At 38.3% G+C, this 22,846-nt stretch overlaps 3 protein-coding genes and 1 long non-coding RNA gene across 13 annotated transcripts in view; 2 read left to right on the top strand and 2 right to left on the bottom strand.

The window, feature by feature from the left end:
* The first annotated feature begins 135 nt into the window (after positions 1–135).
* On the top strand, positions 136–9,690 carry METTL23 (methyltransferase 23, arginine). Of its 4 annotated transcripts, none has more exons than XM_014059238.2 (6): positions 136–218; positions 902–1,100; positions 6,113–6,217; positions 8,077–8,314; positions 9,268–9,352; positions 9,525–9,690. In XM_014059238.2, the coding sequence occupies exons 2-6, from the start codon at positions 990–992 to the stop codon at positions 9,679–9,681; spliced, it is 696 nt and encodes a 231-aa protein (XP_013914713.2). In that variant the 5' UTR covers positions 136–218; positions 902–989; the 3' UTR covers positions 9,682–9,690. The 4 variants fall into 4 exon arrangements, with proteins under 4 accessions (XP_013914713.2, XP_087565993.1, XP_087565995.1 ...); XM_087709867.1 differs by lacking the exon at positions 136–218 and adding an exon at positions 226–349; XM_087709869.1 differs by lacking the exons at positions 136–218; positions 6,113–6,217 and adding an exon at positions 226–349.
* Positions 1,290–4,892, bottom strand: LOC148048152 (uncharacterized). Its single transcript, XR_015696002.1, has 2 exons — positions 3,155–4,892; positions 1,290–2,700 (listed from the first exon to the last, which is right to left on the bottom strand). It is a non-coding gene; the product is annotated as an uncharacterized LOC148048152 (long non-coding RNA).
* Positions 9,691–9,698: 8 nt separating the features above from the next.
* Positions 9,699–13,063, bottom strand: SRSF2 (serine and arginine rich splicing factor 2). Of its 5 annotated transcripts, none has more exons than XR_015696000.1 (4): positions 12,520–13,063; positions 11,943–12,254; positions 11,574–11,677; positions 9,699–11,066 (listed from the first exon to the last, which is right to left on the bottom strand). XR_015696000.1 is itself a non-coding variant. In XM_087709870.1 (3 exons), the coding sequence occupies exons 1-2, from the start codon at positions 12,879–12,881 to the stop codon at positions 11,951–11,953; spliced, it is 666 nt and encodes a 221-aa protein (XP_087565996.1). In that variant the 5' UTR covers positions 12,882–13,063; the 3' UTR covers positions 9,699–11,677; positions 11,943–11,950. The 5 variants fall into 5 exon arrangements, 2 of the variants coding, with proteins under 2 accessions (XP_087565996.1, XP_013914716.1); XR_015696001.1 differs by having other exon boundaries at positions 9,699–10,497; positions 10,953–11,066; positions 11,574–12,254; positions 12,520–13,062; XR_001313117.2 differs by lacking the exon at positions 11,574–11,677 and having other exon boundaries at positions 9,699–10,497; positions 10,953–11,066; positions 12,520–13,060.
* Positions 13,064–13,248: 185 nt separating this feature from the next.
* Positions 13,249–22,846, top strand: part of MFSD11 (major facilitator superfamily domain containing 11) — a 28,189-nt gene continuing 18,591 nt past the window's right edge. Inside the window, exons 1-4 of one of the 3 annotated variants that reach the window (XM_014059242.2) lie at positions 13,249–13,383; positions 20,667–20,859; positions 20,977–21,151; positions 22,488–22,543. In XM_014059242.2, coding sequence (XP_013914717.1) covers positions 21,056–21,151; positions 22,488–22,543 — 152 coding nt within the window. In that variant the 5' untranslated portion in view covers positions 13,249–13,383; positions 20,667–20,859; positions 20,977–21,055. The remainder of the gene's footprint in view (positions 13,384–20,666; positions 20,860–20,976; positions 21,152–22,487; positions 22,544–22,846) is intronic. The other 2 variants (XM_087709866.1, XM_014059243.2) reach the window with 2 other exon arrangements.

Raw genomic sequence — 22,846 nt, 5'->3', positions numbered from 1 at the left:
GGGGGTGGGGTGGGGTCTCGCGGACGGGACAGCTCCCATTGGGTCTTTCGAGCAGCGGAAATAGAAGCGGGCGGCGCCAGAGTGGAGGAGGAAGCGCTTCGGCGCCATTTTGGGACGTCACGCCTCACAGAGAGGCGTCGCTGTTGCGCAACGCGGAGGGCGGGGGGGGGGAATGCGCTCTTAGCAAGGCGCGGAATTAAGCGGCGTTGATTTGCAAGGTGGGTGGGAGGGTGGTTTTTATAGGCCAGGAAGGCCCAGTAAAGAGCCGCGGGCGGGGGGGAATAAAACGCTGAAGCGAGGATCGGATTGTTGCAGCGGCTGCACTTGGGCGGAAGCACGACTCTTTCAGGCAATGAGATTTCCATTCACTTTCCTAGGAATCTTAATTTAGAAATCCTACTCTGTTCCCGCGAGATTTAATCCCAAACTGCTGTGTCCATAAACAGCACCTTGACTGTCATATTGGAGTTTATTCCGCCCACGCTGAAGGACGGTGGTTTCCAAACTGCACAGGGAAGCTCATTCATAGGGAGGTGCAGTTTGATTCTCGATATCGGTGTAGAATTTTTTTTTAACTGTTTATTGGTCTAAAGGGACTTCAATCCTTAAAGGACTATATGACACTCACATTACGCTAAATGCAATAACTCCCCAAGTGGCTGCAATGGATTGCTCTGTAAAGAGTCTCAAATCCTTCCGGGAAAGTTCGAGTGAAACCAGCGAAATTAAGCTCTATTAGCATTTCTCCATAGGATCAGTTAGCCTGCAAGAATAAACCGTCTGTCTTCAGCGGGAAAGAAGTAAAAACAGCAAGAGAAAACAAAAGAAAACCTGGGAAAGGGAGGTAGCTGTTAAGTGCCATTCTTATCGGCTGGGTTTTCATAATTTCCCCCCTTCTTAGAAATGGACATGATTGGCTGCCTCGCCCGGAGACATGCTGGAAGAGCCTGACTGCGGATGGCCAATCGAGCCATATCGATAAACCCGGCATGTGCGAGATAGCGTCCAACTTGTCTGTGAAGGAATACCGGTTTGGAAAAGATCAGAAAAACGGAGACGGGGATGACCGGCCCCGGGAGTTGGTGGTGCTGATTCCTGAGGTACCATTTTTGTGATTATGGTTTGTCAAGTAGTCAGCCGATATGTAGATTGGATTTGGCATGATCCACCTACCAGAGTTCTTACCTTCTGAATGAGAATCAGAGGTTTCAATTTAAGGACCTTGGAAGATAATCTCATAGCTTTGCATTTCACAGAAATTGCTCGACTAATTTTGAAATACTTTTAAAAAAAAACTATTTTTTTTATTTTCAAAACAAACACAACACATTCTTTACATACTGTAGAAAGTGTATCAGTTGGTTACAAAAGGTTTTCGTGCATCTCTTCCACAGTCATCAAGCATAATTCATATTAACTCAAGTATTTTAACTCAAACATTTATACATGTTACCCTTATACCTCCATTTTTATTTGACTATAATTATTTAAACGTCCATCATAAAATATACCAAAATTTAATACATAACTACATACTGGCATTTCATTTAATATTTCTAAAGTCCTCCAATAACATTGAATCCTTATGTCCTATTCTAGCTAAACATTCATAATATTTAATAATAGACTTTTCTAATCCTCCTTTCCAAATCGCTGTTGGCAATTTTCATCTACTTTCCTTATATTATACTCATATATTTATATAGGTTGTCATCATTATCCCTCCTTTATTTGACTATATCCTGTATTGTAACATTTCCCCCCTAATAATCAAAACTTAACTGTATATAACTTAATCCTTTTTTTATTAACTTTTATATCTAATCCAAAAGGATTTCTAATCTTCCTTTTATGAGTACCATGCAATATTCATATCCAATTATTACTTATCATAACACAACACATTGTATACATTATTATCATCATCAATTATTTAATTATATCTATTATTACTAAGTTTCACTAAGTTTAACTAGTTTCAAGTTATATTCTTCCATCTATCAACCTGTATCCAATAACAAAACAATCTCATATCTTCTGCCATTTGTGGTACCAATCCTCTAGTCATCTTCTTGATCAGCTTTGTATGGACTTCTCTTAGCAACTCCTTGCTTATAAGATCTCTCATATAATCTTGATGCCCTCTTTCTGTTTCCTTATTCAGTTTGTCTTTGATTGTCAGCAGTGTTATCAAAACTTTTGCTAGTGGAATTTCTTTAAGTCCATAGGTTCTTTAATTTTATCTTCTTCTATATCTTGACCTTTGTGATAGATTTTCTCTCCATTTAATTCCTCTTTCTGTATTCCATTCTTTCCATTTTCAGGAACAACCAATTACCATAGATATCAGCAGGTTTAATCTCTTTATATTCATTTTCCACTTCAGTTGTTTTGAGTTTCAAGCACCCTGTTTTGCATTTGATGAACATTTTCAATTTTTTCATCATTGTTATGTGCTCTAGATATTCCAGTTTTTTCTCTTCTATATTTCATAATTTCTGTAGTTCTGAAAGTATATCTTGCAAAGTCAAGAACTCTATTTTTCCTTGGGATTGTGTCATTCTGACAAACACAACTACTGTATCCTGAAAGATCAACAAAATTAAAGCATAGATTCACAAAGAATGCTGCTCTCCTCTCTGGTCAAACTTCAAAGGGACATCTGTGCGTTCTTATCAGTCTGCAGCCAAACAGTAAAGCCTTGAGGCACCAAATCAAAGCAATCCATGAAAGAAGAGGGGGAAAAAAGATTTCCGTTTTGAATACACAAAACTCTGATCAACAATACCTCCCAACCCCCCCCCCAGCAGAGACACTATTAAAGAGTTTCTTTTTGTATCTTTTTTGTATATCAAATTAGAAAAAGAGGTCCAATCTTTAAATGAATTAGAAAAATACCCACAGCAATAAAAGAGGAAAACTTTAGCCTGTAAATTACAGAGTCACAAAGAGAAGGTAGGAGAAAACTTAATCCATCCGTTTTAAAAGGTTTGCATAGATTCGATCCATGTAAATTACATTTAAAAAGTAAGATAACCACTGTGTAAAACCATTCCAAATTCAATTCCGCCGCTTGATTCTTCTATTCTTTAATTTAAATTGGTTTTTGAGTTTAATAGGCAGACTCTTTTTTAAAACAATAAAAATTCCTCACCAGCAGGAAACACTTTCTCTTCCGTACCCTTCCACTTTGTCAGCCTTTGGCTGGATTTTTTGTCACCGGATTGAAGAACCTCTCTTGCTGCTTTCAAGGATTTTGCGATGTCCTCGAGATCAGCAAGACGTATTCTTCCTGTTCACCATCTCTTCGGGACGGTTTAGGTTCGCTTGGACCACCCAGTGGCAAAAGTATTGGCTGTGGTCTCAGAGCATTGAGACCACACAACTATCTCGTTGCGACATTGGCTCCTCCTCTGAAATACTTTTTTTTTTCTAAGTACAGATGCTGTACTGAAAATTGGGTTAAGATAGTTTGATAGGCATGGTTTCTTTTGGTTTTCACCCAACAACTTTTCTAAAGTGAGTTCATGTTCCAGTAAGGTTTTGGTTTTTCAAACTAGTTTGATGAAGTTTAAATTTAAACTTAAATTGTTTATTTCTGCAAGTGAAATGACAAATTTAAAAAGGTAAGGACTATTATATTTCAAAAACAAATCTGACAACAGAGTTAGTATGGTACCCTGCATATTTCTTCAATGTAAAGCTTTTAGAATGCAATGAGGCACATTTTCAAGTGATCATTTAGGGTTGCAGATTTATTTAGCCACATGTTACCAGAGTATTTCAAAGTTACATTTGGTATATACTGATCGTTTCCCCATGTTTATCAGTGGTTAGTGATCTGATAAATCCTGAAGTGATTCCAGGGCTTATCTTAATAGCCTTTATTTGTGAATTACTAATCAACAAATCAATGAATGAAGAATGTTTTTGGTAATGGATACAACAGTTTCTTAGATTTAAAAATACTTAACGCTCAGTTGTATTTTTGTGTACACAAGCATGTCATATTTCAGTAATATGCCTAATTGACTTAAATCTTCACAACATTTTGACATTTGAATTTACAAGATAGAAAACACATGCAAGTTTGTGTGCAGGAAATAATGCATCTCTGTTGCTCTCTTAAATGCTTTATAATTTGACTTCCTGACTTTATAGATTAATCCCTGAATATAACAGATGTTTCTGTAATCATTATTGCCTTTTTTCTTTTGAAATTAGCTGTAAGCACTGAGAGCAGAAGGCTTATCTCAGTAAATATATTTAAACTAATTAAGTTGACCTCTGCAATTTGTCAGTTCCACAATTTGTATTAAAACAGGCATTCCCTAACTACATGTTATTCTCCTAAACTAAATCAAATCTAACATAGACATATTCTGTGTTTGTATGCCTTGAGCAAGATTAGGCAGACAGATATAGTTGTTTGATTCTAAGTAGAAGTGGTTAAGAAGTTTAGTGTAAATTTCTTTACTTTGTCAATTGTTAGACAATACACACACCAACAGACAGACAAAACAGTAACTTTGCTGTCCTTTCTGGGTGAACCTGTAACCATTCACTAAGATTTGAAGGAGGAATTACATCTGTCTGCATTTTTTAGTAGGCTCACATGCTGGATTTTATTTCATTTCATTGTACTTACATATGTAGGTGCATAGTCACAATTGAGCCTGAAAAATTACAAAATGCATATGTTCTAATGAATATTTTCTTCTATAGAAATCTAACAGAAAATATACAGCATATTCATTATCCCAAATATATTGTGGATTTCAGCTTCTGTGATTTGTATGCAGTTCTAGCACATTGTAGAAGAGTATTAATAGAAGTATTTTACAAACTACTTAAAGACCAAGAAAACAGGATATATATATATATATATATATATATATATATATATATATATGTATATGTATATGTATATGTATATGTATATGTATATGTATATGTATATGTATATGTATATGTATGTATGTATGTATGTATGTATGTATGTATGTATGTATGTATGTATGTAATGTATGTATATGTATATGTATATATGTATATATGTATATATATATATTTAAAGTCACAACCCCTGGTATGCCCAAATATGGGAGGAAGATCACTACTTCCATTCTCTGTCCTTCGGCTCGTCACAAGAGACCATCCAGACAGAAACCCAATATTTTTTTACTGTTGCCTTTTTGTTACATTTGTTATATTTGTGCTGATAAATAAATAAAGGGAGACTAGTATAGATGTATTTCAAGCTATTTAGCTCTCATCAGCTAGCCATACCCTTACTGGGAATTGAGCCTGTGCTGTATTGCCTCTTAGGCAGATGTGTTAACCACTGAGCTACAGAGCTCGACTCCTTATCAGCCAAGCCAGGGTGAAAGGTATATATTTAAAGTCACAACCCCTGGTATGCTCAAATATGGGAGGAAGATCACTACTTCCATTCTCTGTCCTTCGGCTTGTCACAAGAGACCATCCAGACAGAAACCCAATATTTTGTGTTAATCACTGAGTACAGAGCTCGACTCCTTATCAGCCAAGCCAGGGTAAAAGGTATATATTTAAAGTCACAACCCCTGGTATGCCCAAATATTCTGCCTAAGAGGCAATACAGCACAGGCTCAATTCCCAGTAAGGGTTTGGCTAGCTGATGAGAGCTAAATAGCTTGAAATAAAATATTGGGTTTCTGTCTGGATGGTCTCTTGTGACAAGCCGAAGGACAGAGAATGGAAGTAGTGATCTTCCTCCCATATTTGGGCATAACAGGGGTTGTGACTTTAAATATCTACCTTTCACCCTGGCTTGGCTGATAAGGAGTCGAGCTCTGTAGCTCAGTGGTTAACACATCTGCCTAAGAGGCAATACAGCATAGGCTCAATTCCCAGTAAGGGTATGGCTAGCTGATGAGAGCTAAATAGCTTGAAATAGATCTATACTAGTCTCCCTTTATTTATTTATCAGCGCAAATAATATATATATATGTATATTATTAAATATCTTTAAAATATATTAATAATATATTTATTTAATAATAAATATATTATTAAATATCTTTGAAATTCTTTTAATGCTATCTTATTTTGCAATATAAACTTTTTTTAGGTTCTTGATCCTCAGTATGGTATGTATGTTTGGCCTTGTGCGGTGGTTTTGGCCCAGTATATCTGGTTTCATAGAAGACTTGTCTGTGGCAAAAGAATACTAGAGGTAAATGTTGCATTATTTTCATTCAGATATGATGGAATTAGAGCCTTAAACAGGGAAGAAAAAAAGTTCAGTTGGATTAATTTGGAATGAATATTGTACATTCACCCACAAATCTTTTTTTTTCCGGAGGGAGCAGAGATTAGGATTGTAAATTAGATAAATAAAATGTGAATGGTGCAGATGAAAATCATATGTAATGATTATTCATCAATTTTAACATTCTTTTATTTACACTGAAATATATGATGCAAACAATTTACTACAGGTAATCCTTGTTTAGCATCCACAAATGGAACATGGTTAGTAAGCAAAGCAGTCACTAAGTGAAACTGCAGTTCTACTTTCCTTTGTTTTACAGATCTGTAAATTTCCTAAAAGCAAAGTTGTTATTGCTGTTGTAACAATGATTACTGTATGAGACAGTCACTTTATGAGGACCAGTTTCCCAGTTGCACTGGGAAATTGCATCAAATTTGTTATGAATTTGAACACTATTTTAGGCAAGCCAAAATTCTGCAAAAAGACCAGATACTTTTTGTGTTACTGAAATCTCATAGAATATATTTTAGTCATTTGTGGGTGTGTATATATAGGAAGTCGTCAATTTACATAACTGGGACCACAATTTCAGTCACTATACAAAGCGGTTATTAAGCGAATCATTGCCTGACCAAACCTGATTTTACAATCATTTTTACGGCCATTGTTAAGCGAATCACCATAGTTAAGTGAATTATAGGGTTATTAAGAAAATATGGCTTCCTCCATTGATTTTGCTTGCCAGAAGTTGCAAACATGACCACAAGACATTGCAACTGTTATGATCTTGTGACCAACAAGATGCTGCATCCTTCATAAATGCAAGCCAGTTGCTAACAGCCCAAAATGCTTGACTATAGGCTGGGGAAGTCACTTGTTTCAACTTCTTCCCTTGGAGTGCTACAGGGCAATGTATGCCAAAACAACTATACAAGACAGGTTTTTCCCCTTATGCCATCACTTCTCTCCCTTTTATTGGTATTATTATATTACTTTGCATATAGAGTGCTTCAGTACCAGAGACAATTTTTTTTTGTGTGTAATCAAACTCGGCCAAATGAAATATTCAGTTTAATTAAGCTCAACAATTGTAACTCTGAAACGGGTTTAAGCAAATGGATATTTTTGTGTATCACTGTAAGAAACAATACAGTATCCTACATATACCATACCTGTATATAAGTATACAAAACTTTTATACGTTTCAAAATAAGATCGCACTTCATTTTGTGTTCTATGATTGGAATCAAGTTGTTTTTAAGCCACTTTTCCAATCTACAATATTAATTCAAAACAAATTACTATCCAATGCAATTAAGTCACGGAAAATCAATTTCTGTTGTCCAGCTATCACTTTCTATAGTAGCAGGCAAAGTTCAAAACATGGTAATCTGAAAATATTAAAATGTGCCTCAAATTTGTAATTTCTGATATTTTAGAACAGACCAAATATTGTGGCTGTTGATTATTTATACATGAAATTGGGAGTGTCCATCTCAACCATGGAGTTAATCCACTTAATTTCCACATTCCTCTCTGCTCAGATACCATTCATGGCTTGGATAGATTAATCTAGGTATCAAATACGAATTTGCATTTTCTATCCCGTTTTTTTTAATAAAGCAATTTGACACTTATTCATCAGCAGGCTATTGTTTCTGGTTGCTTACATTTATTTTAGAATGCAAACCTTTTGATAAAAAGTATCAATAACTTGGTAGTTGTTAATTCTAACAAATGAAGGTGGGTGGGGAATTTGAATATTCTATGAATGTTTTGTATCACAATGGCTGTCACAAATTAGGTTTTATTCTGTTCAGATTGGAGCAGGTGTGAGCCTACCTGGAATAGTGGCAGCAAAATGTGGAGCAGAAGTAATATTATCCGATAATGCAGAGTTCTCTGAGTGTTTGGACAACTGCCGAAGAAGCTGCCAGATGAATAATCTCTCTGGGATATGTGTCATAGGACTTACCTGGGGTCACATATCACCCTGTCTATTGACTTTAGCCCCAGTTGACATTATTTTGGGAGCTGATGTATTTTTTGAACCAGAAGGCAAGTAGTCTCTCTTAATATTCATTTTTGGAACTATTCTAAGTATGTGAATAATGGCAAAGAAAAAATGTGTGGGTTTTTTTTGCAAACCCAAGATTTTGTAAATCCTACTTATTCCAACATCTGAACTAATGGGAAACAAATAGCTCTACTTTAAAATGGTATGCAATTCTAAAAGAATGAAAAGATTTTATTACAAATCTTTGTGCTCAGTTAAAGCTCCCAATTAGTTTTTTATTCAAAGATTTACAGCATAAATTATGTGTCCTGTTAGTCGTAAAATTTGGCAATTGTGATTACTTGAAATTCCAATTTTGGGAAGCCAACTCATTTACTCTGCTTTTAGTTATATAGTATGCACATACTTTCCTCAATTTATCCCACAATAGTCCATCTGGCTTCAATACCGCAATGAGCCAAAGAGGGACCTTCAAGTGAATTATTTCAAATACTTTAATTCAACACTTTTATCATGACACCAAACTAGTTTCTAAAGCCATAGAAAGATGATGGAAAATGCCATTTTATTATCTCTTGACTATGCTGGAGTTAAGATGGTAAAAGTAAATAAATATCTGGCAGACATCAGGGATTAATCCCTTATTTCAATGATCAACAGTTACCGGATAATTTTTTAAAAAGTGCTTGTTTATGATGGTACTTTCAGGTCCGTTATTTTACAGATAGACTGTAAAAGCTTTGTAATTAAAAAACAGCATTGTCCCAAATATACATTTTCAAACTGACATGCATTTGAAAATCCCTTTTGAATGCACTTTTAGTTCAGGGTAATAAGTGTTAAAAGCGTTGATAAGGAAAACTAACTGCAAAGTTGACTACAATAAAATACTGTTAAGTCAGAAATCACAGGACTGAAGAAATGTAAAAGTAATGTATAATTTAATTATTTCTAATCATAGCAAAATAATTGTTAACATTTGGTTTTCTTTAAGACTTTGAAGATGTTGTAAGTACAGTGCACTTTTTAATGGAAAGGAACCCTCATGCCCAATTTTGGACTACTTACCAAGTCAGAAGGTATATAGTTACTTATTCTCCCATTGATTTTATATTTATGTACTTTGGCACTAAAACTTCATTCAAAATGTCTCAAGTTGCTCACTATTAATTTTTAAGAATGTTCAGTTTCTGAATGCTATTGGCAATCCAACCTTGTCCCAAAGCTTTTAAAATTTGCTTTTTTCCCCAGTGCCAACTGGTCTATTGAAGGATTACTACATAAATGGGAGATGAAAAGCACATATGTGCCATTGCAGTCATTTGAAGCCAACAAGGAACAACTTGCAGGATCTTCTCTTCCAGGGATGCACACTATTCAAATGATGGTTATGAGTAAAAAAAAATAAAGGACTGAAAACATAGAAACATTCCTTATGGATTTTAATGAAAATGTATCATTGCTTATTTGATAGTTTCATATTGCCTGATCACCATTGCATACAAATCAGTTTATTCTCAGCATTTTTTAAAAGTAATTTTATTCATTGTTCATGCCGACACTAATTTCTGCTGCATGTTTCCTTTGAATTAAGGATATATACACATTTCACAGGAATACCAAAAATGTGACTTGAGCCTACAATGTTTTAAAAACAATATTTGTTATCTAGGAGTTAAGTCCCATTAATTAGGACTTATAGGAATGAATTTGCTGGATGAATTTTACTTAAATTGCAAACTAGTATGATCTGTCCTAGTCTAACAGACAAAACTGACTCAAACCATCAGTTTAAAAAAAAAACCTGAACACCAAAAAAGTGTTGCTTTTATTAAACTACAGACACAGTGGTTATAATACAGAATGTTTTTAAGAGATACTCCAAATCAGTACTTAAAAGGAATGAATCAAATGGTTTAACATTACATTTTCATATGCAAGTTCACATATGTAGATGGTCTAATTTACCATTCTGGAAAAATAAGGTGTGTATATCACCGGCTAGATGTGCTCACTGTATGCTCCATTATTTTAATGCAAGGCCCGGGTGACTGGAAGTGCAGTTGTCAGGCAATTACAATTAACTGGACAGCCATTTGTTTCTGCACGACAAGGCATCTTTACAGGAGCAATCAGGAGAAAACAGGAAACAGCCAAGCACTCTGCACTGCAACACGCCACCTTAACAGCTAACCAGCATTACTCAACTGCTACACAACTGCGCCTAGTGCACAAAAATACATAAGAGAAGAGATTAGAATTTTGTCTGATAAAAACAAATCTTTCAAATTAATTTGTCAGCTGTAAAGTTTAATGTTTGACTTGAAGTATTTGCATATGTGCTTGAATTTTAAAAATTCAAAATTGGGAGAACAAAGGCAAGAATTGAACATCTGGACAGCATAAAGCTTTTCAGCATACTATAGCTGCATATTTAATATTAAACTTGAGGCTGCATGTTAATTATCAGTTTAATTTGCAAACAAGTCAGCACTATATGAACAAAAATGAAGTTTTTACCTCAAATATCCAAGCCAATAATGAAATCTGTAGTCGTTCACATCACTAAATTACAAGAAATTTGAATAATAGCAACAAAATGGCACATAAAAGTAAAAGTCTGCCATTTGAGGCTCAAAAACATAAAGTAAAAAGTTAGACAAAGTGTTACAAAATAACCTTTTCAACAGCCTGTTGCTTGTGCAGGAGTCTCTCCAAAGGACTGGCAATTCAGATGATCATTTCTCCTCCAAAAGGCATCCTTTATGTAGATTTCTCATCCATTTGCGGTATCTAAATTTGAAAAAGATAATGCTTAGAGATCCCTTGTATACATTATATTGTTCATGGATACTTTTAAATACCTACTTGTATTGATGTTTTAAATATGTTTCCAAGCAAGTGCAATATCTCCCTCCCACTATTGCATTGATACCAATATAGCCATCATGAGAGTTTGGAAAATTTGTCAGATCTCTTCACTAATCACACCACGTTGTTTATCAACAACCACCCCTAATCCAAACTGTTTATTAATTATGCTTTTATCCATATTCAAAACTTTTGATGTGTTATTAGTCATTATCCTTAACATTCTAGGCCACCATTTGAAAAAACAACAGGACTAAACAATTTGAGGGAGGTTAAAGACACACTATCCATTTTCCCACCCAGCATATTCTTATAAACCCACAATTGTACCAAGCATTTCACTTCTAAAAGTGTTTGCTGCTCTTGAGAACTGTATCCATAGAACAGATTTTTAACAGGATAGTGTATCTTTAACATTTAAAGACAAACCTGCTCCAATACACGCCCACAGAAACTGGTCCCTGGAGGATCAGCCAAATCAGTTAAAATCTGCAATACTGGCCAATATTCTTTAAGCAAACAGGAGACCGCAGCTTTAAAGGGGAAAATGCAGATGTTGGATAAGAACAGTAAGAAAATAGTCAATTCAGAAATAGGTTGCGTCTCAAACAATAGATATTAAAAAGCAAGCTATTAATTGCAACAAAACATGAAGATGCCTTTTATTAGCTGTAAATTAAAACACCCTTTTCAGAAATGATCATGCCCCATTTTCTTATCCAGAATGCTTAAGGTCCCAGTGCCTACTAATTTCCTACAATAAAGCATGCAAGTTCAGGAGAAGACATGATACTTTACCGTTTTTCTTAAGATGACACAGCACCTTCCTCTTCAGGAGATTTAGGAGGGCTCTTAGAACGGGACCTCGACTTCGATTCCCTCTTCGAGATAGGTGGAGGACTTCTGGATTTGGACCTGGATCTTGAACGGGAACGAGATCTGGACACCGAGGAAGACTTGGACTTCGACCTCCTGGCCGATCTGGACTTCGAAGTGGAACGAGAGCGGGACCGCGTGCGGGACCTCGATTTGGAACGGCTGTAGCGCGATCTGCTGCGAGATCGGGATCTGCTCCTGCTTCGGGATCGGCTCCGACGCCGCCTCCTGGGACTGAGTGGAAGAGAGAAAGAGACGGGCGGTTGGAAAACATCCAGGAAGTCGAACACGCTATCTCCGAGCCAACGGCTGAGAGGCCACCCGCCGCCCATTCAGGATCACGTGGCTCCCTTTCCCGCCGACCTCCCTCCCCCCTCCAACTAGTACGCTAACGAATTAGCCCGGGCCTTTTTTCTGCCTCTCCCTTATACACATATCCCATTTAATTACTTTTCTAGTAAGACCGGCCGATAGGCCTTCCTCCACCTCCCAATCTCACCTTCTGCTGCGACGTCCATAACCGCCGCTTCCATACCGGCGGGGAGGGGGGCCACGGCGGCTGTGGTGCGAATCCGGAGGCCGGCCGTAACGGGCCATCTGCACCCGCAATTCGCGGCCATCGAGCACAGCTCCGTCCATGGCGTCCATTGCGTCCTCCGCGTCGCGCTTGTCGTGGAAACGCACGAAAGCGAATCCGCGACTCTCCTTGGTGTAGCGATCGCGGGGGATATAGACATCCCCCACGCGGCCGTACTTCTCGAAGACGCGGCGGAGTGTGTCCGGAGAAGTACGGTATGTCAGGTTGTCCACCTTCAGGGAGGTCATGCCTTCTACGTCTGGAGGCGGACGCCCGTAACTCATGTTGCTGGGCGCAAAAATACGGAAAAAATCGCAGCGGCCAAACTATCTCTAAAGGTTATAGAGATGGTTGCCGTGGTGGGCTCGCGTTAATACCGCTTCGCCGTCGGCGTTGCAGACCACAGCTCACTTGCAGACCACCATCTCCGACCGCTGCCACGAGCAAGTGAACGAGGTACCGCCCTTCGTCAAGTATTTAAGCGCCACAAAATGGCCGCCGATGGCCCGGAAGCAGTTCTCGATTCTACCCGCGCCCCTCCGTTGTACGCTAAGTCATTCGAATTTAAATTCGATTTTTGTTGCTCCAAAGGGAGAAGAGGATATTAAAAGGCAGTGGTGAGGGCAACTGACATCCATCCAAACAGAAAATGAGGAAAATAATTTTTTATCGACTGCGAAAGCTCATCTGCCCCTTAGTGCGGAAACCCGGAAGCGATTGTTTAGGCTTTTCACGCGGAAGGGTGCAGAGCGTTAATTCCCATTCCAAAGAACAATTCTGGAAAAGGTATAACCGTCTTTGCTCCTTATAATTTAGTCGGCCTATCGATTTTAACAAACCGTTAAGTGTTTGGCGTCGTATACGCTTGTTAAAAGACAAGACGTTTAGTGTTTAAAATGGCGGCCAAGACTGCGAGGAAGCTGACTAATAATACGCGGGAGCGCGCACGTAACGTGCCTCAGGGGCGAAAAGAAGCGAGCGAAGATGGAAGCGCGAGGCCAAGGGGGGGAGGGGTGGCTGAGAGGGGCGGGTGAAGGCTGCTTTCTTTGCTGTGTCTTCGCGCTGAATGAGAGCCGGGTCGGCGGAGGGAGGGGGAGGCTGTCTTTTCAAGGACGGTATTTGTCTCAACTTAGAGTAGTTAGTTGGACGCTCTTGCAGTTTAGGGCAGCGATTCTGATTGTTGAAGGAAATGAGGCGTAGGAAAATGAAACAATAACCACAGTAGTAGCAGCACTATATTGAGATTTTCAAAGCCCATTTTATCAGGCCTCCCTCTGTGGGTCAGGGAAATTTATTTAAAATGAGTAAAAAAAGGACTTTGTGTTGTAAAGTATTTTGCACTATTCCAAAGATAAGTACGGTACTATGCAATGTTTTTCGAGATATAAAAAGATAGCAAACTGACTTTTGTTTTCTAGGTGAGATACAAAACAGTTTGCTCTCATGGTGGTTTTCCATCCCCCAAAAGAATTGTTTTGTTGAGCTTTTTATTCAACAGGCTTGATGTATGAAATATTTCTTGCCATCTTGATTTGTTTGCATAGCCTGGAAGATAGTTTCTCCTCTTAATCTCCTGTTCTTTGCTGTGGGGCATTAGCAACATAAATGGCCTCTTTTACCCCTGGAACCAATGATCCTGTCTATCCAAAATATGAATTTTGCTGTCTTGGAAAGAGTGACTTTGTCTTTCAAATGCAGATGGACTGCTGAATCTTGTCCTGATCTCCATCTGCGTTCGAGAGACAAAGGTCACGACTAACAGACTACTACTGGTACAACTACATGGAATTAGAGTTAGCACACAAGCCAACTAAAGCCCTTCAAAACATCCAAAGCAAACAAAAAACCCCAGCAACCTCAGAGAAAAAAACAGGAGCCATCTACAACATACAATGTAATGACTGCAACAACTGCTATGTAGGACAAACAATAGAATAGAGAAGAATTCTTTATTGGACACACAGGGAGTTTGTCTTTGATGCATATGCTCTTTGTACATAAAAAGTCAAGATACATTCGTCAAGAGTCATAAAGTACAACACTTAATGAAAGTCATAGGGTACAAATAAGCAATCAGGAAACAATATCAATATAAATGGTAAGGATACAAGCAACAAAGTTACAGTCATGCAGTCATAAGTGGGAGGAGATGGGGATAGAAAGTATAAGAAAACTAATAGTAATAGTAATGCACCTTAGTGAATACTTTGACAGTGGTGAGGGAATTATTTGTTTAGCAGAGTGATGGCATTCGGGAAAAACAGGCAGAAGATTGGCAGAACGCATCCATGAACACCAACTGGCAGTCAGAAGACATGATGAAAACTCTCTAATTTCACAACATATAGACAAACTTAAACATAGTTTCAATTGGGAAAATGTGATCATCCTAGACCAGTGATGGGCAACCTTTTTGGCGTGGTGTGTCAAAAATCGGCAAAAAATCGAGCATAACTCGCGTTGTGTGTCACTTCGACAAAAACATAATTTTGCGCAATTTATAGTTTAAACTACAAAAATGTATAATTGCAATATATAATTGTATTTAATAAACCAAAAACAAATTATTTAACATACCTGCTTAGTAACTAATTTGTTCATCAGTCGATTTCGTATGTTGCCCTTGATATTATTGAACTTGTTTGGGGTGCCGTGAACCAGGGCTGTGGAGTCGGCTGCTTCCAGCTCCACGTCCTCATCAACATGACGCTCCAGCCCGCCCCTGCTATGAATATTCCTAGTGACGCGAGCGGCATGTTGATGAGGACGTGGAGCTGGAAGCAGCAGACTCCACAGCCCTGCCGTGAACTGAGATAAGTGAGGGGGAGGGTGAATTCTTTAACTAACCAGGAGTAGACTCTCTGTGCCGGCCTGACTGGAGAGAGGCGCGCACTGTTCCCGCGCTCCTCTCCTGCGGGTCCTCCCTCGCCGCGCTGATGACGTGTGTGCGCATGGCACGCACGCCTTACCAGCAGCCCCTGCGCTCAGAAAGGGGCGGCGGCGATACAGTAAGTGAGTGTGGGCGGGGGAGATCACACATCCCGCCCCCCCGTTCCTCCAGCACAGATTCTTTCATCCTCGGCGGCCGTGCAGGAGCCGAGGATGAATCGCATGAAATCCTGTGCGTGTCACCCCAAATGGCTACGCGTGTCAGCACTGACACGCGTGTCATAGGTTCGCCATCACTGTCCTAGACCAAGCTATGTCCAAAAATGCCGGGGAAATTCTAGAAGCCGGCCACTCTGACAAATTAGCCATCAGTAGACACATAGACATCAACAAGAGACTGCAAAAGAGATAATCAGTCAAAAAGACCCAAGCACCACCAGCAATCAGAACCTAGATCAGCATAGATTAACTCCAAGATTGACATCAGACCAGTAATCAGGAAAACAATACTCCAAACAAGAAACTACCTAAAAAGCCAAGAGCCCAATCAATGGCGCAGTGGTTAAATGCAGCAATGCAGGCTACTTCAGCTGACTGCAGTTTTGCAGTTCGGCTGTTCAAATCTCACCGGCTCAAGGTTGACTCAGCCTTCCATCCTTCCGAGGTGGGTAAAATGAGGACCCGGATTGTTGGGGGCAATATGCTGACTCTCTAAACCGCTTAGAGAGGGCTGAAAGCCCTATGAAGTGGTATATAAGTCTTATTGCTATTGCTATAAAACCACCCTCACCAACACTGACAGGGCAAGCTATTAGAATATGTAATCTAACAGCAAACCACTCCTTACTAGCACTGATGGTGTTACCTACTTTGGGTAATGGAAACATCTTGAAGAAAACAAGGTCAAGAGCCAAGGTGGCGCAGTGGTTAAATGCAGCACTGCAGGCTACTGCTAGATCAGCAGGTCAGCGGTTCAAATCTCACCGGCTCAGGGTTGACTCAGCCTTCCATCCTTCCGAGGTGGGTAAAATGAGGACCCAGATTGTTGGGGGCAATATGCTGACTCTCTGTAAACCGCTTAGAGAGGCCTGAAAGGCCTATGAAGCGGTATATAAGTCTACTGCTATTGCTATTGCTACAAAAAGGTCAGAGAACAACAAAGACCCCTCAAAATTATGTGTGTGTGTGTGTACAGTATACACACACACACACACACACAAACATAGAGAGACAGAGACAGACACTCTTGTTTCCCCGACAGGGTTTTATTTTCTTTTGACCCCCGAAACAAGCACTTGGCCTTATTTTTGGGGAGGTCTTATTATGTTTGAGGTGCAGGAGGTGGCGAGCATGGTCACCTCATGGCTGTTGCTGTGTTGCAATATTTTCAGGGAGGGCATATTTTAGCCCATGCTCTCAAAAGCCTGATTGGGCTTATTATCCGGGGAGATCTTATTTTCAGGAAACTGTGTGTGTGTGTGTGTGTGTGTGTGTGTGTGTGTGTGTGTGTGTGTGTGTTGTTTGTAGCCATCAAAATGGTATCACAATATGTGAGGTTGTTTCATATTTCTCAGCAATTTTATTTCCGGTCTCTACTTCTTTTAGTCCAGTATTTCGTATATTTTAGAGCCTTGGTGCACTCTTCTCCCATCTCATTAAATGGCTTCTGTTCTAACTGTGCCTTCCTATTCATTTTTTAAATGAAATGTCAAAGATCAAAAGCTTTTGTGTAATTAATTAAACCAAAAATATGTCTTTTTCATTATCTATGGGACGTTAACATTATGATCTCTGTTGTCTGCCTCTTGATTTTAACTTGCATATGTAGCAACTTTATTGAAATCAGGATTGTTAAATATTGATCATTGGCTTTCCTGTATGTGAAAAGTGCAATTACTTGCTAGTTTGAGCATTTTTTAGCAATTCTCTTCTTTTTTTCCTATTAGAATATAAATCAATTATTTCCAGTACTTTGACCACAAAATTGAGAATAGATGTTTACCGCTACACTAAAATAATGTGGGGATTAGAATTAAACTAATGTTAAAATATTTTTGCAAATATTTAGTGAATAAAGTCATTTTTTAAAGTCAGAGCAAAGTAAGATATTTGAAAATAGTATTTAATGAATTTTTCTGAGTGAATACTGGGAAGTGTTTATCTGGTGAATTAATAAAACAACAAATATTACTTATTATGAACTAGAAAAGGAGAAATACATAAAAAATGAGGGACATGATTTAAAGAATGCTTTCCAGGCTGATGCATGGGTAATATTCTGCTGTCTGTAAATCTGAATCAAAGTATATTCTTCTTCAACGTTGTCACCAACATTTTTGTGGGATATATAGTTTTATTTGAACCAATGTTTCGTTCAAAAGTTGATAATGAAGTAATTTCTAATTCAGTGGGAGAGTACAGCAATAGTGTATATTATCCAAGCAACTAAACATGAAAAATGGATAATCCATAATATAGAAAGTAAACGAGGAGCCAAAAGTCTGTGTTTATTTTCTTGAAAATACCTCATACTATGTTGAATATAACTTCTTTAATACATATTTCAGAATTCTAAAAATAGTAGGAGATACGCATAATACTGGGAAAGCTGTCTTTATTTTGATTTTAGTGTACAGCACTGATTAATAAATTTTGAATGCCAACCTAAAAATATCTTATAGGTGTTATCTTACTTACACTTTTAGTGTTAACTAACTACAGGTAGTCCTTGATCTATTTAATCTCCCATCTCACTTAAAGGTTCCCAAATGCCCAAATTACCCAAATGCACTTGTGACTATGAGTATGTATATGTGCAGTCTGGAACTAGATTGTAAGTAAGGTTTTTTTGGTGGGTGGGTGTGTCAGTGGTGGGGTTCAAAATGTTTTACTACCGGTTCTGTGGGCATGGCCTGGTGGGCATGGCACGGCACAGTGGGCATGACTTGGTGGGCATAGTAGGGGAAGGATACTGTAAAATCTCCATGTCCTCCCCACTCCAGGGGAAGGTTACTGCAAAATCCCCATTCCCTCCCAATCAGCTGGGACTCGGGAGGCAGAGAATAGATGGGGACGGGGCCAGTCAGAGGCGGTGTTTACCGGTTCTCCAAACTACTCACAATTTCCACTACCGGTTCTCCAGAACTGGTCAGAACCTGCTGAATAACCACCTCTGGTGTGTGTGTGTAGGTGTTGTAGTTTAGAATAGTTGCCAGGAATGTGTCAGGCCCTGGCCCCATGATGGCAAACCTGTGGCACGCGGAGCCATATTTGCTGGCATGGCAGCCCTCAGCTCCGGTGTGTGCCAGATGATTTTTGGCCTTCTGGAGGGCTGGAGGAGGCCGTTTTCGCCCTCCCCAGGCTTCAGGAAAGCCCCTGGACCCTAGAGAGGGTGAAAAACAGGCCCAATGACCCAACCGGCAATTCGAGAACAAACTTCCAGTTGAGCCTGTTTTTCGCCCTCTCTGGGCTCCGGAGGCTTTCCTGAAGTCTGGAAAGGATGAAAAATGGCCCAACGGGCAAACCAGAAGTTCATTTCAGGAAAGCCTCTGGAGTCTGTGGAGGGCGAAAATTCCCCCCACTCCCGTAGGTCGCTTGTGCATACGCAGGTGGGAGGATCGCTTGCGCATGTGCAGATGAGTGGGCACCTGCACATGTGCGATAGCATGCACCAGTGGTGGGTTTCAAAAATTGTTCGAACCTACTCTGTGGGTGTGGCCTCCTTTGTGGGAGTGGCTTGCCGCCCATGTGACCGGATGGGAGTGGCTTGCCGCCCATGTGACCGGATATGAAGATGCCGACGACACTTGTCAGAACCACCTTAAATTACCCCCCACACACAGCACTGGCATGCATAAGAATATGAGGTAAACTTGTTTTTTAAAAGGCATCTTTGGTTTGCGTTAAAACAACTTCAACACACGCAATGTTCTGATTGCACCACAAACGCAGTAGTCATCCTTACCTTTCACAGAGGCACTGAGTTTTATAAATATGAGCATGATAGTGTAGAATAATCATATCCAAGGACCAGTGGTGGGTTTCAAAAAATTTTGGAACCTCTTCTGTAGGTGTGGCCTGCTTTCCGGGTCCACTGGTGGAACCACTTCTAACCGGTTTGGTAGATTTGACGAACCGGTTCTACCGAATAGGTGCGAACTGGTAGGAACCCACCTCTGGCGTGCACACACACAATTTTGACACACACTCATATAAAAAGATTAGTCATCACTGCCCTAGCCTAAAGATGATACAGTGAGATAAAGTCCAATACTTTATTTGCTTATATCTATTGGACAGAATCTTACTATTTAAAGCTATAGCTTTTAATCTATTATATATATTATGAGAGATTGTAGGGTGTGGATATCCTGAACTTCTCCTTCTCTCACCCATTCCAGCTCACTTGCAGTCTGTTCATCAGGGTCTCTCGGTCTTTCCTTCTCTCTCTCTTTCTCTCTCTCTTTCTCTTTCTCTCTCTGTCTCTCTCCCTCCCTCCCTCCTTCTCTCTCTCTCTCTCTCTCTCTCTCTCACACACACACACACACATTTCTCCAGATACACATTCAATATTGAATCTAGCATTTGGATATGAAAATTAGATGAGGGAAACCACAAATGCATTAATATAATTGGATTTAGTTCTCATGAGGTTTGCCTTATATACTACAATTATATATTTGTCTAGGATGTTACCTTTTTTCTTGAACTGCATTGCACATTTTGATGACTGATAGTAACATTTTGATTTGGAGGGTTACATTCATTATTACATATTTTTTGTTATTTATAATAAAGAAATTTGTTCTCATAGATACAGGTTGCTATCATAAATAATGAGGTTTAGAGTCCATTGAATAAAGTGGGACTTAAAAGAAGTATTAATTTGTTATATACTCCTTTCAGACAAGTTCAGTAACGATTCAAATCAATTCAAGGTTTTCTCTTTATCATATATCACATTATTCAGAATTAGATTTTCTCAAAATTTCCTGGCAAATGAGAAAAACAAAATGTACAGTCATTATTATCTAAAAGATATTTTGTACATGCTTACACTTATCGTTGTGTTTCTATTCTGTAGCATTGTTTAGAATGCTTTCTTTTCCTTAGTGTATAGCTCTTTGAACTGCATTTCCCAGAATTCATGAGTGCTTTTTCTTTTTTGCTCATTTGATCAGCTGACTTGATTTGTAAACTGTTCTGTATTTCCTGTCTGGCATGAATGGAAATAATCTCCGTAGATGTTCCTTTTATCAGATAATTGGTGTCCAAGTCAAAATCTGATTTCATGATATAGTAGATAAATGAAGTTCTGGGACAGAATGTGGCTTCTTTGCTTCTTTGCATCTGCTGCTGTTCTGCATTTGAAAGGTAGAGACTCTTTATTTATTCATTTCTGTTTGCTGGTATTTCCTTTATACTTTGTTTTTTCAGAAAACAGCTGTTAATTTAGTAATGCAGAATTTGTGTTTTTTGTTCCTTTCTCAGAAACTTAAAAAAAGGAAGAAGCTTGAAAAACAAATGTTAACTTACATTTTAGTCTGACAACATTCTGATAAAACACAAGATGAATTCTGAATTAAAAAAACAGTTGAACATCATTGTTTTAGGAATAGCATTCATGTTTATGTTCACTGCTTTCCAAACATGTGGAAATATAGCGGTAAGATAAAATGTTTCTTTTACCTATGTGCATTGATTAGCTTCTTGATGAAACAGAAATATATATTTCAGAATGTAATATTGTCTCGATGTTTGCAGTCCTTTTCTTGCCATTTCCTTTATCTGTTATTATAAGTGTGGATTTCCTGATTGCTCAAAAAGCATAATTTTAAAATTGCAATCCTCTTTCTGTTGTGCTGGGAGAAATTATAATTTAGACTGCCTGGAAGATCCTTCTTTCTTAGGTTACTTCTAAAACATGTCATGATCGGTTGCTACCAGCCATGTTAAACACCCTGACACATCCATCTAAAGTCACCATCTAGAGACTTTAGTCATTCTGTCAAAGTCTTCACTATTCAGTCTAGCTCTGGAAAAACAAAAAAAAGGGCTTGCGATCATCTAACTTTTAGCCCAGAGATTCAGACCTTGTGTCAATCCTGAAACACAGGAGTTAATTGTACAGTCTGTCATATGAAATAACTTTTAATGAGAATTTATCTTATTAAAATAAGGAACCCATATCTGTAGATATATAATGGTATTGGGAAAAGGGGAACAATGAGCAAATGTAATTGGAAAGAGAACGTCTCCTGCTTAGATGTATTTAGGCAATCCTCTGCTCTTCCTTTTTCTTTTCCTTTTTGTCTTGAACAATATGGAGAATAAGGCCATCCTTGGCTTTGCACAGTCCAGTTAAATGTGTCTGATGTCCTGGGGCTAGCCAATAAATCAGAACATTATCTAGAAGCTTCTTTTTGACTCTAATGATGGAATTATAGAGGCATTGTCTAGTTTTACCATTGTATAAAAATATTTTAGGTAATGTTTTTTGGGAGGGGAGTATGGAAACAGTGATTTTTGCCAGTCAGGCCTCTAAGCATGGGATCAACTTACATGATGGTTTAAGAGTACTACAGTGCTGTACAAAAAACTAAGGATTTATTACTTGCCACATCATGATTGCTGCTACAGATGTGCCTCATTTTATCTTCTGTGGGCAAATGCAGATTTGGGCACACTTCTTTATCAAGCAACATGATGTTTCTCCTTTAACAGAAGGAAAGTGGATATTAAAACTAGTTAGATTTTTGACTTTTGTTTACTTCCTAATGTAACACTCTTGGATGCAAATTTAATTTAAAACAACTTGATTTACTTAGGAGATTAATTGCAAATACTTTGTCCAAATAATTGTAAAGAGGCATATTTAATACTTGTATTTATAGTGACTTGTGGGTCTGTTTTGTAATTTAAAACTTAAATATATTTTAAAAAAACAATCTGGATAATAGTTCATTTTGTTAATCATGTTAATGTATTTTAATGTATTACAGCAAACTGTTATTACAAATTTAAATCATACTGATTTTCATGGAAGTGGCTATACAAGGTACTTTACACTTATCTTTTATTATTTATTTATTAAGTAGATTTATATGCCAGCCTAACTTAACACAAGTAACTGGGCAGCTTACAACATTAAAAATCTAGAACATTAAAACCCATATCTCATGGAGCAGCAACACTATCATTTATTGGAAGATTTTAACTTTTTGTTTTTTGGGTACATTTTATGACTAGGTTCAGGCATAATGGAACAGGATGAATTCATCCTATGAGAATGAGGCATGATACACGTATCAGTTCTTCCTCGTTTTCCTTTTTTATGTGTCAGTGTTCAGAAATTCTAGCT

Source organism: Thamnophis sirtalis, unplaced genomic scaffold (assembly GCF_051295495.1).
Source record: "Thamnophis sirtalis isolate CommonGarterSnake01/CBP01778 unplaced genomic scaffold, rThaSir2_p1.2 scaffold_3, whole genome shotgun sequence".
NCBI classification, from domain to species: domain Eukaryota; kingdom Metazoa; phylum Chordata; class Lepidosauria; order Squamata; family Natricidae; genus Thamnophis; species Thamnophis sirtalis.
The sequence above is the reverse complement of the archived record's forward strand: the minus strand, read 5'-3'. Positions and strand labels throughout refer to the sequence as shown.